Source organism: Schistocerca piceifrons, chromosome 3 (genome assembly GCF_021461385.2).
Source record: "Schistocerca piceifrons isolate TAMUIC-IGC-003096 chromosome 3, iqSchPice1.1, whole genome shotgun sequence".
In the NCBI taxonomy this organism is placed as follows: Eukaryota; Metazoa; Arthropoda; class Insecta; order Orthoptera; family Acrididae; genus Schistocerca; species Schistocerca piceifrons.
In genome coordinates this window covers 489,653,603-489,670,695 of record NC_060140.1, presented here as the reverse complement: position 1 = coordinate 489,670,695, position 17,093 = coordinate 489,653,603, and the positions used below count along the sequence as shown (strand labels likewise).

The window sequence follows — 17,093 nt, the reverse complement described above, 5'->3', positions numbered from 1 at the left end:
CATCTTTATGAATAATAAATGGATTGACCGTAGTGAGGGACTGACCGTCTTCAGTATGTGATACCACAAGGAAGCGCGGTGCAATGACAAGAGTCTTTGAATTAGTAGCCTCATTACATTTACGATTCATCGACGTCGATTGAGAGGATGAGTGACTCATCGCGATGAAATCCCCCATGATTGCCAGCGTCTCCGATGGGGTGCTCCTTCCAACTGGGGCCCGTTACACAAAGGGGCATACCCGCCTTAGGTGATTGTTCACACCTCAGGTCACACCTCCCGAACACCTGATGGAGGGACCAATGGGCAAGCTGGGAAGGTTACAGCTCAGGTAATCACCCCTCCCTGGGCCTGGCCTGTACCAGGAGGTACGTGTGAAGCCGATCTGTCGACCTGGGGCTGGGTATTATGCGTTACCCAGTCACCTTATACACGTCAGACGCATGGGCCAGCCTTCAGGAGTGCACAATGAAGGAAGAAAAAAAAAGAGGATCCTCAAACCCTGGAGTGGAGGAATGAGAGGAGAAGGGAGACAAGAAAAGGAAAAAGGAGCCAAAAAGAAAGTTGAAACTGTTCGCAGGTCAGCAACAGAATGCAGAACATTCCCCACCAGACATGTTCCCCAAAGGAGCGGAAAAGGAATAACAAGAGGATAGATGTGCAGCACTGAAGGGAAAAAGTGCTGCTAAGGCTGGGGCCCCGTGGTAGCCGAGCACAAACCCGCCAAAGAATGACGAGTCCCCTGTGGGGTGATAGACAGTATACATACACTTCAGCACTAGAATGGGCCCATTCCTCAAAAATATCATTTCATTTTGCTTCAGTTTTTTTGTTTTGAAGCTTGTTGGTAAGCCTTTCTGTTTTTCATTACAGTTCTAACAACTAATGTATTTTTTCTCCCACATTTTCAATAGAGGAACACTAGTGTAATATCTGTCCATGTAGACACAGTGGCCTTTACCACAATATGGAGAACAGAGTCTGTCTACTAACATTGGAATATGGTGGTCAGTCCTCCCTGCTGATCCTGTGTAAACATCGCAGTTCAGGACATAGCCTGTTGCATTATCACAAAGTGCATAAAGCTTCATGCCATATTTATTGGGTTTATTTTTCATGTAAGCCCTTAATGCCAACAAATCCATGAAATGGATAAATAGCTTAATCTGTAGTCAAATTTTCGTGTGGCACGACACTGAATCTACATTTGTTGACAAAAAAGTTGAACACAGGTCTAATTTTATGAAGAGTGTCATGGTTTTCCTCTCCTTTTTTTTATGTACGTTGAGTTGTCATTGGCATCCAGAATGAACACAAAACTGGAAAACCTATCATGGCTCAACAATCAACTCACAACGCCTGTTTGTAAAAATGAAAATGGATCAGTTGACCAATAGTCACTAAGCTTTGCTAACTTCACTGCAGAACTGTTGGGGAGGGGTGGGGGTGGGGGGCTGGGAACAATATATTTTGTGTAGTTTTAATGAATCCCATTTGTGCCACACAGACTTCTTTTTTATTTCATTTCGCAGTTTCATTGTGGCAATTTTTGTACCTGCATACCTATTTGTTTTGGTCTTGATGTTTCGGATAGCACTGCCACGAAAAAAGTTCAAAAAACAGTCATAAACATCATTTCCTGTTCGCAAACAAGTGACTCCAGACGCTGACTGAAACACTAGAAGCTGAGGCTGTGCACTGTGCTCCTGCCAGTCATGAGCATTGTGTTGAGTAAGACTTGCCGTCGCATTTGTTGCTGTAACATTTGTTGATCGTTGCAGCTCCTCATCTCACTGAAAACCATAATTCAAATTAGATAAAAAGAAAATGGCAAATATGTTGCACAACTTGGAGCAGGTTGTGGTCAGGCATTTTGCTCATACCTTTAGGCACTCTGCAGTACACCAGCAAGTGGAATGTGATAATAAAACATTTAATTCAAATGAAAGTGATGATATTCATTTACTTAACATTGCTCTCTGATTTTCAATCATAGCTCTATACAGTGTCCCGTAAACAAAGTTACCACTATGCCAGACAAGTCATCAGGCACTGATACTTAGCGTTACCCATGCACAGCTGGGGTTGGTCGGTAATCTACAATAATGAAATCACTTTAAAGCAAGCTGAGAAACATTCTTTATAGCTCATCCTTCAAAGCTCTGAATGACTGCAAAAGGGACAATCAGCAATGTAATAATAATGAATGACCATACAGTTGAAAAAAACAGAATTGTTCGCATGTCCTGATAATCTCTGGTACCTTTGGTTGGGTACAAGGTAATGCATCACACATTGGCAACAATAACATGTAATAACTTTTAGTAATGTATTTCTTTCCTTCATATTGTAACAAGTTTACTTATTGATCTTACTGATTTTCTGTAATTGTGTCAAATTTCTGCATTCCGTTTTATATATACATTATAATTCTTACTTTTATCTGTTTGAAATGCCAAGCTACTTCAGCCTCGAATAAACAAATAACTGCAAGTTTGTACAGATGTGGGGCACCCATGTGGCAATGTTTCAGACTCTGGGGTTCCACTGCAGTGATTAGGGTTCAAGTCATCTCAATACCATATTTTCTTTTTTTACACTATTGTTAGTTGATGTGTCACAAGTGTAATACGAATATACAGGGTGTTTCAAAAATGACCGGTATATTTGAAACGGCAATAAAAACTAAACGAGCAGCGATAGAAATACACCGTTTGTTGCAATATGCTTGGGACAACAGTACATTTTCAGGCAGACAAACTTTCGAAATTACAGTAGTTACAATTTTCAACAACAGATGGCGCTGCGGTCTGGGAAACTCTATAGTACGATATTTTCCACATATCCACCATGCATAGCAATAATATGGCGTAGTCTCTGAATGAAATTACCCGAAACCTTTGACAACGTGTCTGGCGGAATGGCCTCACATGCAGATGAGATGTACTGCTTCAGCTGTTCAATTGTTTCTGGATTCTGGCGGTACACCTGGTCTTTCAAGTGTCCCCACAGAAAGAAGTCACAGGGGTTCATGTCTGGCGAATAGGGAGGCCAATCCACGCCGCCTCCTGTATGTTTCGGATAGCCCAAAGCAATCACACGATCATCGAAATATTCATTCAGGAAATTAAAGACGTCGGCCGTGCGATGTGGCCGGGCACCATCTTGCATAAACCACGAGGTGTTCGCAGTGTCGTCTAAGGCAGTTTGTACCGCCACAAATTCACGAAGAATGTCCAGATAGCATGATGCAGTAATCGTTTCGGATCTGAAAAATGGGCCAATGATTCCTTTGGAAGAAATGGCGGCCCAGACCAGTACTTTTTGAGGATGCAGGGACGATGGGACTGCAACATGGGGCTTTTCGGTTCCCCATATGCGCCAGTTCTGTTTATTGACGAAGCCGTCCAGGTAAAAATAAGCTTCGTCAGTAAACCAAATGCTGCCCACATGCATATCGCCGTCATCAATCCTGTGCACTATATCGTTAGCGAATGTCTCTCGTGCAGCAATGGTAGCGGCGCTGAGGGGTTGCCACGTTTGAATTTTGTATGGATAGAGGTGTAAACTCTGGTGCATGTGACGATACGTGGACGTTGGCGTCATTTGGACCGCAGCTGCAACACGGCGAACGGAAACCCGAGGCCGCTGTTGGATCACCTGCTGCACTAGCTGCGCGTTGCCCTCTGTGGTTGCCGTACGCGGTCGCCCTACCTTTCCAGCACGTTCATCCGTCACATTCCCAGTCCGTTGAAATTTTTCAAACAGATCCTTTATGGTATTGCTTTTCGGTCCTTTGGTTACATTAAACCTCCGTTGAAAACTTCGTCTTGTTGCAACAACACTGTGTTCTAGGCGGTGGAATTCCAACACCACAAAAATCCTCTGTTCTAAGGAATAAACCATGTTGTCTACAGCACACTTGCACGTTGTGAACAGCACACGCTTACAGCAGAAAGACGACGTACAGAATGGCGCACCCACAGACTGCGTTGTCTTCTAAATCTTTCACATCACTTGCAGCGCCATCTGTTGTTGAAAATTGTAACTACTGTAATTTCGAAAGTTTGTCCGCCTGAAAATGTACTGTTGTCCCAAGCATATTGCAACAAACGGTGTATTTCTATCGCTGCTCGTTTAGTTTTTATTGCCGTTTCAAATATACCGGTCATTTTTGAAACACCCTGCAGTAGAAGTATGACTACAGTCACATGGCACTTGTCCCAAATGACCGATTTCAGTGCATATGTAGTGGCAGTAAGGTGCAGCGTTCAATTGTGCTGTATCCAGAAGTGCGTAAAGTGGTGGTGTGAGATGGGGCTAAGTGGCCAGCTTCAAAGGTTGGGCTTAGCAAAGATTTCAAAGCTTCAGCAAGACAACAAATTAATTGACACCTAAACGGAATGTCCATTTTTAAATACCATCCAACTCACGATTGAGACCAATGTCCCTGGATGCTAGCAATCTGTTTTAGCCGCTTACCGGATGCTGGCTTTACGGCTGCCAGGGGTGCTAATACGGAGGCTCTCTCTGGTAGCCACAAATTTTATGGGCTTGTCTTCACTGAATTTGTAGATCATGACTGGCACTACATCTCATTTTCACATGATGTTAATATTTAGCTCAGTGAATGAGGGTCTGGTTGTGGTCTACATGCCAGAGGAAGCACATTATGACTCTCAGTACAGGGTGCAAAATTTGTGTGTTGGCTGTATCAGACTCTCATGCTGGGTGTTCATGTCATTCGATGGGGCAGCGATACTACATCGAACTTATGGTCACCTCACCATGGATCAGTATGTACACATCATGAAATATACTATGGTGCCAAGTATGAGGATGCACTATCTGCTGTCCCGGTGGAGTGACCCAGTTCAAGACCACCACCGGTTTATACAAGTCGAAAAGTCCATTACGGTTTTCACAACAGGCTGACGTCAACCTGATCAACTGGCCTTTTCAAGTGCCATACTTGAGTCCCACTGAAAACTTAGGTGCCAAACTGAAGCATCACCTGAATTTACATTGGTCGCACTGGCCCTATGCACAGTAGAACATGTGGGACCTAGTGTTGAAGAAATGGGAGAGTTACATGGCAGATGACACACACATCCAGAGGCTAACCATCTCAAAAAGCCTCATAGGACGAGGCAGGAAATTGATGCCAGTGGTCGGTGGACCTTCCAATTACCTCATCCCTGATGTGACACTTTTATCTCACATTACTCCACTTTATATCATTACATTTGAAATAACTGTATGTTTGTTAACTGGAAATCTAAATGAAATCATTGTACTTTAGATTTTAATTACTGAATTCATGCTACTTAACACAAGCAAATTTGAGAAAAGAACAAAACTAATCAATCTGAACTGAAGTAGAAATGGTGTCATAATAAGCGACAGTCAGAGATACTGACAAATAAAAGAACAAGTAGACCCTAATATAATAATATATTCTTTCTTACTGTCTCTCCAACATTTCCTGCAATTATTGTGCAAAAGAAATGCAGTCAGAGCATATGAAAGCTTTTTTTCAAGTTAATACTCTCTGTGAACCCAAGGATAACATTCCATGCACTGCGCCCATTTCTCTCACTTAGTCTCAAGAGAAATGACTGCTGCAGAACACACATTTAGTGACTTCTTATTCAGATTGCACATCTAAAGCACTGTCCCCAGTTAAAATTTGTATCAGACTTCGTTTCTGTCTCCCTTGATTCTGTTACAGCATTCTCCTCTTTAAACTGTTTCAAATGTTTCCTGTATGAAGACAAAGTTAGCTACTTAGTAGATTTGGAACATGCTGATTTTACTGTAGCTGGTGGCTTTTGATGTGACTTGCTGGTTTTGTGAGTTGGTTGGAAACCATTTGGAGTCACATTTACTCCATTGTTTGAATCTTGTATGTCAGACTCCTGGTGAACTGCAAAGTCATTGTCTGTACATGTATGCCTGTTACATGGTAAGTGTCCCATTTCCAGAGGCTGTTTATAGCAAGGGGGGACTGGGTTATTTGCCCATCAGATTTCTATTTCCTGGGGATAACACATGTTAAATGGCCCCATGAATTCCACACACGAAGCTGTACTTTACGAAAAATAGATGATGTGGACTCAGCTTCCTCTCTTGCTTTGTCTATCGCACAAATGTGATACGATGCCTAATCAATATCAGCACAACAGAATCCTCAACAGATGGCTTCACAGTACTGACAAAATTGTTAAGTCACTTACTAAAACTGTGGGTCTGAATCGAGCTACTAGTGTGAGGTAGTGCATCCTAATATGTCATTGTCACTTCTTAGGAAACCCACGCATTTCCATATAGCCATCTTGTGCTATAAAACTAACCTCATAGTTAGGCTGCTCAGTTTGAAAGATAATTCCTTACAGCAAATGAAATTGTATTTAGTGAAGAATTTAATCAAATGAATATTGTTGCAACAGCTACTCAAGGTCAGATATTAAAGCCCCACAAGCAAATAAGCTCAAAAAAAAATTAAATTCAGCACTTTCAAAATCAACATTCTTGACACTGTCCAGCTCTGTAATGGTATGTCACTGCTGTATGCCTCAGACACAGTGAGAAATCAGTTCTGATACTTCCCAACAGAGCTCAGCACTTCTTTAGTCAGAATCTTGATGAAAATATGTACGGAATCATTTCAGTAATGATAGTATCATTTGGGGTAAATTAAAAACAATGGCAAAGCAGAACATAAAGAGTCATTTACTTAGATTACATTCTAATGGCAGTAAGGCATTTCCGGAAAGTCACTCAGAACCGCGGGTCAGGGGAGACTTACTGTATGGAATGAGAAGGTACCTGCAGTTCTGTGTGACTTTCCCCGAAATCCACCCCTTTTCCTAGACCTCCCCAGTCCTTTGCTTTTACCCCTCTTCCTTCTGCCTGAAGAAGGACCCACTAGCTCTGAAACCTTGCCAATTACCACTGTCTTTTATGTGTGTGTTCTTCCGCTGCTTGGTGAGTAGATTGTTTTATGTATACAATATGGGACTCAGCCATTTTTCGGGAATGGTTCTGTTTTGTCGAATGTACATTATATGCTCTTTAAATAACAATAAAGGATACGCCCTATGCAATGATTAACAGCCACAATTGGCTTGTTCCACAGAAGAGCCACTGTACGTGCCACAATTGCAACTGCAACCAACGGAGCTCCCATGCCGGGGCCTTTTGTGTAGCAAACTACATCAATCTCATTTGGTTTAACACCACTTTCTGTCAGAGCTTCTCTTAATAAACTCTTGATGTTGGATCGATGATGCTGTGCTGTTTCACCAGGCATAAAACCTGTAAAATAAATGAAAAAAGATTGGCTCAAACATACAATTAGAGCATCAACTACTTCTTACGAGGTTTGATGTGCTTCTAACAAATAATGAGTACAAAATTAATGGACAGGTATAGTCTCTACACACTATAATTTTACACCTAAAACAAACTGGAAAACATAAACAAGTTGCCCATCCAGTAAACACTCTGGACACAAAATTGCTTCCTTTTTAGCCCCACATTCATTAACACATGTGCATCCATAACAATGAGCCTGTCTTTTTTACTTGCATACTCTCTGAAACTGATCTTGGAAGGCAACTACATAAAAAATCATCTTTTTATGGCCTGAATAAACATTTCAGCTTCCTTAAGAATCTTACTATATGTGCTGTTGATTTCGACACTACAATGCATCAATAAAGCAAGGAGGAGTTGGAGCACATTCCATAAGATTTTAACTGCATTCTTAGGTTATGCATAACCACAACCTTGGATACTGGAAAATTTCGGAAATGCTCCACATAGTTTTCAAAATGTTCACCGGGACACACAACAGATCAGTTCATTATCATAGGAAGTTTTTGTACAGTCACATTCACTGTCTTCTTCAACACACAACAATATCCCCAAAAATTCTATCATATTCCAAGAAACTTACAATACATGAACAATAAATACATACAAAAACTAGTAACCAACTTTATACCCCATAATAGCCAGATCAACAAAAAAACAAAAGTAATCAATTCATATCTTCTGCCAAAACAAATCATTAGATTTACCAATTCTTATCGGCTACTGTATACTATCAGCTGATTGGCTACGACCTAAAGAAATGAACTGCCAGCAACCGCACACAGTGAAAGAGCCAACGACACTAACTGAACAACAGAAAAGACATCCACTTGGAGTAGTATTTGTTGTTACAATCCCGTGTATACAAACAAATCAACAAAGAGTGCTCGCACACCTTTTCATCTGCATAGTATAACTCCTATACAATTATTCTGTAGATATTAATACATGCAATCGTATGGAGAATTATAGTACCCTTATGGAAATGGCAGCAAGAGACAAGAAAGGTGCACTCAGTGTGTATACCTGGGGGCCTCATTCAATATTTTGAAAGGGCTATTCCAGCAGCCACTGAGGGAACAGGGTGCAACTTTGTGGCGCACATTGGAACAAATGAGGCCTGTTGTCTAGGCTCCAAGGTCGTACCTGGCTCATTCTAGTGACTGGCACAGTAGGTTGAGAAGACCAGCCTTATGAGCACAGTTTCAAAGCAGCTCACAATTTGCAGCATTTTCCTCAGAACTAATTGTGGCCCCTTGGTTTTAAGTCGAGTGGAAGGACTGAACAACAGACTTCGAAGGTTCTGTGACAAGTCAGGCTGCAACTTCCTAAACTTGGTCACAGGGTTGTGAACTGCTGGGTCCCTTTAAATGGGTTACACATGCACTACACATCAGAGGCTGCTACTCAAGATAGCTGACTGTGTGGGGAGTGCACACAAGAGTTTTGTTAGATCAGGTACCCTCCAACCAATCCAGATAACGGCAGCTGTAGCAAAGCCAGAAGAATCAGCATAAGATTGAATGATATGCCTAACAGTTACCTACTGAAGTATTCTCAACAAAATGCCAGGGTTTGAAGTGCTCTTGAAAAACAGTGACGCTCACATAATTCTATGCGGAGAAAGCTTGTTGAAACCTGAAATTGATAGCAGTGAGATTTTTGGGGAAAATTTAAGTCTATATCTAAAGGATGGGATAATCAGAAATGAAGGTGGTGTACTTGTCACAGCAGACAATAACTCAAATCTACCGAGATATAAATTGAAGCTGCATGGGAGATTGAGCAAGATTCAGTATCAGGAGTAGGCATAAAACAGTAAATAGATCCTTCTAACACCCACCAAACTCATGACCTGATGTAACATAAAACTTCAGAGAAAACTGCAGTTCACTTGTAGGTAACCTCCCCAATCATACTGTAATCATCAATGAAGACTTTAATCATCCAACAAGCAAACATTGCTAAATGCCTGAAAACTACATAGATAGATATTTCGAAACCCCACTCATGATAGAAATGTTTTGGATCTAATGGCAGCATACAGACCTGACCTCTTTGAGGATGTCCTTATTGAAACTGGTATCAGTGACCATGACGCGGTTGTGGCAACAATGATTAACAAAGTACAAAGGACAAGTAAAACAAGTGGAAAGATTCATGTGTTCAGTAAACTAGGGAAAAAAAGAAGAAGAAAAACAGTAGTGACATACCTCAATGAGGAACTTTAAACTTTCAGGACAGGGCAGCAGTGTGTAGAGGAACTCTGACTCAAGTTTAAAAGAACTGTTGACCACACACCGGATAGATATGTACCTAGTAGAGCATTTCATTACAGGAGGGAACCTCCGTGGTTTACAGCCACTGTAAAGAACTGTCTCTAGAAAATGAGATTAATGCATAATAGGCATAAAACAAAGTGTAGGGCTACAGATAAAGAGATGCCGAATGAAACACATTTGGCTGTCAAGACAGCGAGGCATGAAGCTTTCAATGACTACCGTAGCAGAATATTTTCAAATAATCTTTCACAAAATCCGAGGAAATGTTAGACGTATGTCACTGGCACCAACATTTGTGTCCAGTCCCTAGTGAATGAGGCAGAACCTAAATTTGAGGGTAGCAAAGCAAAAGCTGCAATGCTTAACTGTTTTCAAATGTTCCTTTGCAAAGGGAAACCTAGGAAAATTGCCCCAATTTAATTCTCATATCACTGTAAAGAATAGCGAAATCGGTTGGTTGGTTGATTTGGGGGAGGGGACAAAGCAGCCAAAACAGAGAAGTCAAAGGTCCCATAGGATTAGGATGGGGAAGAAAATTGGGTGTGCCCTTTCAAAGGACCCATCACGGCATTTGCCTGAAGAGACTTAGGGAAATCACACAAAAACCTACATCAGGGTGGCCGAACGCAGTTTAGAATCGCTGTACTGCTGAATGTGAGTCCAGAGTGAAATCAGTATGTGTCAGTGGTGTTGAGAAACAGGTAAAATATTAAAATTGAACAAAGCTCTAGGGCCCTAAGGAACCCCTAGTAGATTCTATCTGAATTTGCAGCTGAGTTAGCCCCTCTTAACTACAATCCCTCAAACAAAAAACTGTGCCCAGTTACTGGAAAAAAGCACAGGTCACAACAGTCTACAAGAAGGGTAGTAGAAGTGATCCATAAAACTACTGGCCAGAATCCTTGACACCTATTTGTTGTAGAGTCTTATAAAATATTCTGAGCTCAAACACCATGTATCTCAAACAGAATGATCTCCTCCATGCCAACCAGAACGCATTCCAGAAAACACTGATCACTGAAACACAATGCGTACTTTTCTCACATGACACACAGAATGCTTTGGATCAAGGCAGTCAGACAGAGGCCGTATTTCTTGACTTTCGAAAAGCATTTGACTTTGTGCCATGCCTATGCTTATTGTCAGAAGTGAAATTTGTGACTGGATTTAGGACATTTTGGTAGGGAGGACACAGCATATTATCTTGGATGGAGAATCATCAGATGTAGAAGTAACTTCGGGTGTGCCCCAGGGAAGTGTGTTGGGACTCTTGCTGTTCATGTTGTTATTAATGACCTTTCAGACAATATTAATGGTAACCTTAGAGTTTTTGCAGATGATGCAGTTACCTATAATGAAGTACTATCGGAAAGAAGCTGCATAAATATTCAGTCAGATCTTGATAAAATTTCAAAGTGGTCCACAGATTGGCAACTTGGTCTAAATGTTTAGAAATTTAAAGCTGTGCATATCACAAAACAAAAAAAAAACATATTATCCTATAACTATATCAATGAGTCCCAGCTGGAATCAGCCAGTTCACACAAATACCTGAATATAACCTTATAGGGATATGAAATGAAATGATCACACAGGCTCAATCATGGGTGGAATACTGGGGAAGTGCAATCAGGCTACAAAGGAGATTGCTCACAAATTTCTCATGCTACTGGTTCTAGACTACTGTTCAAGTATGTGGGACGCATACCAGATTAGGACTAACAGAGAATACTGAATGAATACAGAGAAGGGTAGCATGAATGGTCACATTTATTTAAATCATGGAGAAGTGTTGCAAAGATACTGAAGGAACTGAACTGGAAGACTCTTTCTTGAAGGTAGATGCAAACTATCCCAACAACATCTATTAAGAAAGTTTCAAGAATTGGCTTTAAACACTGGCTCTTGGAATACATTACAATCCCTATGTATCGCTCACGTATGGATTGTGAGGAACAGTGAGGACAAGATTAGACATTACTATGTCACTGTTCCATCTCGCAGATCGACCAAAGCGTCCAATCCCACCTGTCGGCTTTGACCCGCAACGTAATGCTGTTGAGGCGTGTGACGTCATGACGGTGCAGAGTGTGGTTTGTGAATATGGCGTGTTTGTAGGTGTCATTGTGTTGGGGTTCATGGTGCCCTCCGGTGGTGTGTTTACGGGTTTCGTGTTTTGTGGTGTAATGGGTTCAGTTTAGTCTTACCGAGTCTAGTGGCTGGTTCAAGTTTTGGCTGTGTTTCAAGCGGACTTGGTTTCAGTGAGTTAATGATTTAGTGCTTTTGTGTGAAAGTTATTGTAGTGCTGTTTGCTGTAGGTCACATGTTAATGTGAGTAAATTAATTTGTTGTTGGTCTTGTTAGGTATGGATATGACAGATAAAATAAGTAGTGTGCAACTCCACACTATGATAAGCATGACTCAGTTGGAGCTGATCAAATTTCTACAGCTTTTTGGGTTGATGGCAGACGTGGTCAAGCGTGCTGTGTGTCGGAAGGAAATGACATTGGCAAAAGTTCCGGCGTCTCGGACCAGGGACGGTTACATGTGGCGGTGCCATAGGGATAACCTATGGCACTCCATACGTCATGGTTCCTGGTTCGAGAAGTCTAGGTTGCACATGTGCAAGATTGTGTTGTTGACGTATTACTTTTGTTACAGAGTTTTTGCACGCATGAGACTGGCGTGAGTGACTGGTTTTTTGTTTTGCCGTGAAGTATATTCTGAGTTTATTAAGTACAGGGGTAAGTTGAGTGGGCCTTGGGTTGTGGTGGAGGTGGGTGAGTTGCATTTTGGGAAAAGGAAGTATGGCAGGGGTAAGTCTGTGGTTGGCCTCTGTGTGTGGGAGGCTGTTGAACCAGGGGGTGGGTGTTCGGAATGTGCTTTCAGGTTTGTGAAGGTGCGGTCTAAGGCAGAATAAGTGGGGTTAATTGAGGAACTTATAGAACCGGGTTCCACTGTAGTTTCAGATACTTTTTCTTCTTATAGGGGGTTGCGTGAGAGGGGCTACAATCATTAAGTTGTTAACCATAATGAGATTTTCACTCTGCAGCGGAGTGTGCGCTGATATGAAACTTCCTGGCAGATTAAAACTGTGTGCCCGACCAAGACTCGAACTCGGGACCTTTGCCTTTCGCAGGCAGGTGCTCTACCAACTGAGCTACCGAAGCACGACTCACACCCGGTACTCACAGCTTTACTTCTGCCAGTACCTCGTCTCCTACCTTCCAAACTTTACAGAAGCTCTCCTGCGAACCTTGCAGAACTAGCACTCCTGAAAGAAAGGATATTGCGGAGACATGGCTGAGCCACAGCCTGGGGGTTGTTTCCAGAATGAGATTTTCACTCTGCAGCGGAGTGTGCGCTGATATGAAACTTCCTGGCAGATTAAAACTGTGTGCCTGACGGAGACTCTGCCAGGAAGTTTCATATCAGCGCACACTCCGCTGCAGAGTGAAAATCTCATTCTGGAAACATCCCCCAGGCTGTGGCTAAGGCATGTCTCCGCAATATCCTTTCTTTTAGGAGTGCTAGTTCTGCAAGGTTCGCAGGAGAGCTTCTGTAAAGTTTGGAAGTTAGGAGACGAGGTACTGGCAGAAGTAAAGCTGTGAGTACCGGACGTGAGTCGTGCTTCGGTAGCTCAGTTGGTAGAGCACTTGCCCGCAAAAGGCAAAGGTCCCGAGTTCGAGTCTCGGTCAGGCACACAGTTTTAATATGCCAGGAAGTTCGTTAACCATAGTTTAGAGTTTAAAAACTATGAAATGGGGGCTTGTACGAATACTATAGAGAGGATGTGGGGGGGGGGGGGGGGGGGGTGGGCATTAAGTCAGTTCTTGGGAGGTGGAAGAGGCGCTCTTCCAACCTTCACTCTCATTTAGATGAGTACTGTTGGCAGAAGAGTGTCCCTGAGGGCTATTGTTTTTTGCAGGCTATTAGTAAGATGCACAGGCCGAAGGTGTTTAGTTGTGGTGGTTTGGGAGGGCAGGTGGCTGCAGCTCAGGGAGGGGGGGGGGGGGGTTAGTTGTTGGTGGGGGGGAGTGTGGTGGTGTGTGATTTAGTTGTGGAGGATCTATTTTGTTGCAGTTTTTGTTGAGTTGTAGTGTGTGATTGAGATTTTTTTATTTTGCATCTGGTTTTTGTTTATGAGTATATTATTTTGAGGTGAGGGGGGAGGTTGGGTTGGGGGATGGGGTGTGGGTGGGTTGGGTCTTTCTTCTGGTAGTGTATTTTTCATTGGTTTATGGATGTGTGTGGGTATGCATGCGTGTGTGTGTGTGTGTGTGTGTGTGTGTGTGTGTGTGTGTGTGTGAGATTGTGGTGGCCGATCAAGGTTGCGGCGCCGGGACTATGTTGAGGTAAGTTTTTATTTTTCTTGTTCTTAGTGTATTTGTTGTGTGTTGGGGTTGAGGGAAGTGTTCCATTACAATGCATGGTTGTGGCTGTGGGTGTTCTGGTGTCAGGAGTTGCTTTGGAGCTATATAAGTCAAGGGAAGTGTCCAATTCCAGAGGATATTGTGTTTAGTGGAATTTGGGGAGTTTTGTGTTGACGTTTGTTTTCGTCGTTTTGTGTGGTTTGATATGGGGGTGTGTGTCTAAATTTGTATATATTTACTTTGTCCCCACCCAAAAACCCTCAATTTCCCACACTTGTCCCATTAGTGTCATTGGGTTTTTTTGGGAGAGTGTGTGTGTGTGTGTGTGTTGGTTTTTTGATGTATTTTCATGTTTTTTGTCATGTTTACGCAATGACGTCATAGGCGGATATCAGAGTCCTGGTGTATGGTCATTTCTGCCATATTTCTGACATCATGGGTCACAGCAGATGGCTGGAATTAGATGCTTCTGTATTTCACATCTCACTATGATGTGGAACATTTCAGTAGGCTTACAAATATGAAACATTTTCTGTATCAAAACATTGCAACATACTAATCAATTACAAGACTTAATTTGTCCTTTCTTTGTTTCAGTTTAGTCTACAACAATGTGTGATAAGTGGGGAAAAGATTTGTAGTTGAAAGCAATCTGGTACTTTGTCAATTATCAGAAGCATCCAATTCCATACATGACATCAACAACATGGAGGAAACAGCTAGTTCCAGCACATACAATATGGCAACAATGATGTCAGAGCATACACATGCCAGTAAATGCAAACAAAAATAAAAATGGCACATTAACATGTCACTCCAAAAATAAAATGAAACAATCAGGTCAACTGCGGAAAACTGGAGGGTTTATGACAGGGACAAGCTAAATATACAATAAAAACACTGCACTATCCTAAAACAAATAATACAAAAAAATTGAACAACAACACTCTGCTACACCAACAAAACCACAGGAATCGGACATTTCACTTGACAACAGAAGTGTCCAATTCCACACAATGTAATTGTGGTGTGGTGTGTGATGTCACTACAGCATGGTGTGTTTATGTTGGCTGTGTTTGTAGATATCGTGTTTTTGCATTTGATGGTGCCCTCGATAGTGGATGAGGTCATGATGAGTTTAACGTGTGGTATCGGATTCATTAGAGTTTTGGTTGTCATCATGCTAATGTGGTTCTGAGTTTTAGTAGTTGGTGTGTGTGTGTGTGTGTGTGTGTGTGTGTGTGTGTGTGTGTGTGTGTGTGGGGCAGCCAACCTAGATGGTACTGCTGGACGCTTTTGTTGGTAAGTAATTTTGTTTTGGTTGTATTATATAGCAATTGTGATGTTTTGTCTGTTGTATATTTCACATAGGGTATTTGAGTTGGGATTTTGGTTCCATGTTTCAGAGTTGAATTTGTTGGTATTTTGATACTGATATCTGTGGTTGAGATATATATGTCAAGGGACATGTCACATTCTTGTGGTTTTGTTGGTGTAGCAGAAAATTAAAGTTCTTTAAAAAAAAAATTATATTCTTTGTTTTAGGATAGTGTGGTGTTCTTTTATTGTTGTATGTTTAGCTTGTCCCCGTCCTAAACCGTCTAATATTCCACGTTTGTCCCGTTTGTTTTCTTTTATTTTTGCAGTGAGGCATTACTGTGTCACTTGGAGTTTTGGATCCACGTTTCGGAATTATAGGTGTTAGTATTTTGGTATCGACAGCTGCGATTGTGCTCAAATGCGCTACAACAAAATATGCCAACACGGTTTCAGACGACGGTAGAAAGTAAAAATTTTGGGAAAGGGTACAGTTGCGCTCGCGCCTGGTATGAGACGGTTGGCTTAAGTCTGTGTACATGGTGAGATAAACATCACTAAAATTCAGTAAGCTCTAAGTTGTTGAACTTAGCACTGTGTAGCATAATAAAAGACACTGACAACAACCTAATCAATTCCATTCTACACCAAGCAGACTACAAAGAGAAATGCATTCATGGATCAAGCCTAACCTTAACAGCTCAAATGTGTTGGTCTGTTGGTTTTGAATTTTAACATATAGATTCTATAATCAGATGACAAATGCTTACCTTCACCGGGAGGAGTGATGTACGTACGCCTGCAATTTGCCAAAACCTTTCCGTCCATTACTACTCCAATTCCAAGTTTATTAGCACTACCTTCAAAACCAATGGCCACCACCATTATTCCAAATGTAATACACAATGTTGCTCTAATATTTTTTATGCATTTAACGAATACCAACAAGTTTCGTAGCAAAGAACACTATCATTCACAATGACATGTGTATACCACAAATTCATAAACAGCTCCTCCTCCTCCTACAATCCAAGTTCCTTGCAGACATACCACTCTTCGTTTATCTCGAATCAAATGTGAATACCTATCGACACTAATGACAAGGCATCAGAAACGCAACAGAAGTGTCGCCACAGCTAGTGGCATACTGCAGACTCATGTGTGAACTCGCAATTTTTAGTGGCGCAACTTAGGTGACGCAACTTTTCTCAAGCCCCAAAAGGTTCCCAAAGGTTGTACTTTGTTGAGCCACTTTCCTATCAACACAAGCATTCAGTCACAGTTATCGCGGAGTAATTGCTGCTGTACTCAATTCGATTTCAGTGTGTTTTTATTTTATTTCTGAAAAAAGTGAAAACAATGGTCGGTAGGTAAACTTTCGTAGCTTTTAAAACTACGAGAACAACACTAATGTTTGATTTTCTGTAGCAGTGTGTGTGTGTGTGTGTGTGTGTGTGTGTGTGTGTGTGTGTGTGTGTGTGTGATCCCACATCCTTAAAAGTATTTGAAATGAATAAAGAAATAAAATTAATATATGTAACCAAAAAAGCGAGACTTATATACTTCGTAATTTGTGAGACTGAGCATGGTATGGGGTCTGTGGGTTATATGCAGCAAATAGCTCCAGACTGTCTTGTAGCAACTGTTAAACTAAAAATTAGTTATTCAGAATGTCTATATCAACGAATACAACAAGATTCTAAAATCTTGATAGAGTATCGGGTCTGGAGATGATATTTACAT

The 17,093-nt window shown here is 41.6% G+C and overlaps 1 protein-coding gene across 2 annotated transcripts in view; it reads right to left on the bottom strand.

Annotated features, from left to right (window-relative positions):
* Positions 1-16,406, bottom strand: part of LOC124789537 (probable tRNA N6-adenosine threonylcarbamoyltransferase) — a 75,219-nt gene extending 58,813 nt beyond the window's left edge. Inside the window, exons 1-2 of one of the 2 annotated variants that reach the window (XM_047256932.1) lie at positions 16,121-16,406; positions 7,096-7,317 (exon numbers count right to left, since the gene is read on the bottom strand). In XM_047256932.1, the coding sequence (XP_047112888.1) occupies positions 7,096-7,317; positions 16,121-16,235 (337 nt within the window). In that variant the 5' untranslated portion in view covers positions 16,236-16,406. The remainder of the gene's footprint in view (positions 1-7,095; positions 7,318-16,120) is intronic. The other variant, XM_047256933.1, reaches the window with a different exon arrangement.
* Positions 16,407-17,093: the final 687 nt, after the last annotated feature.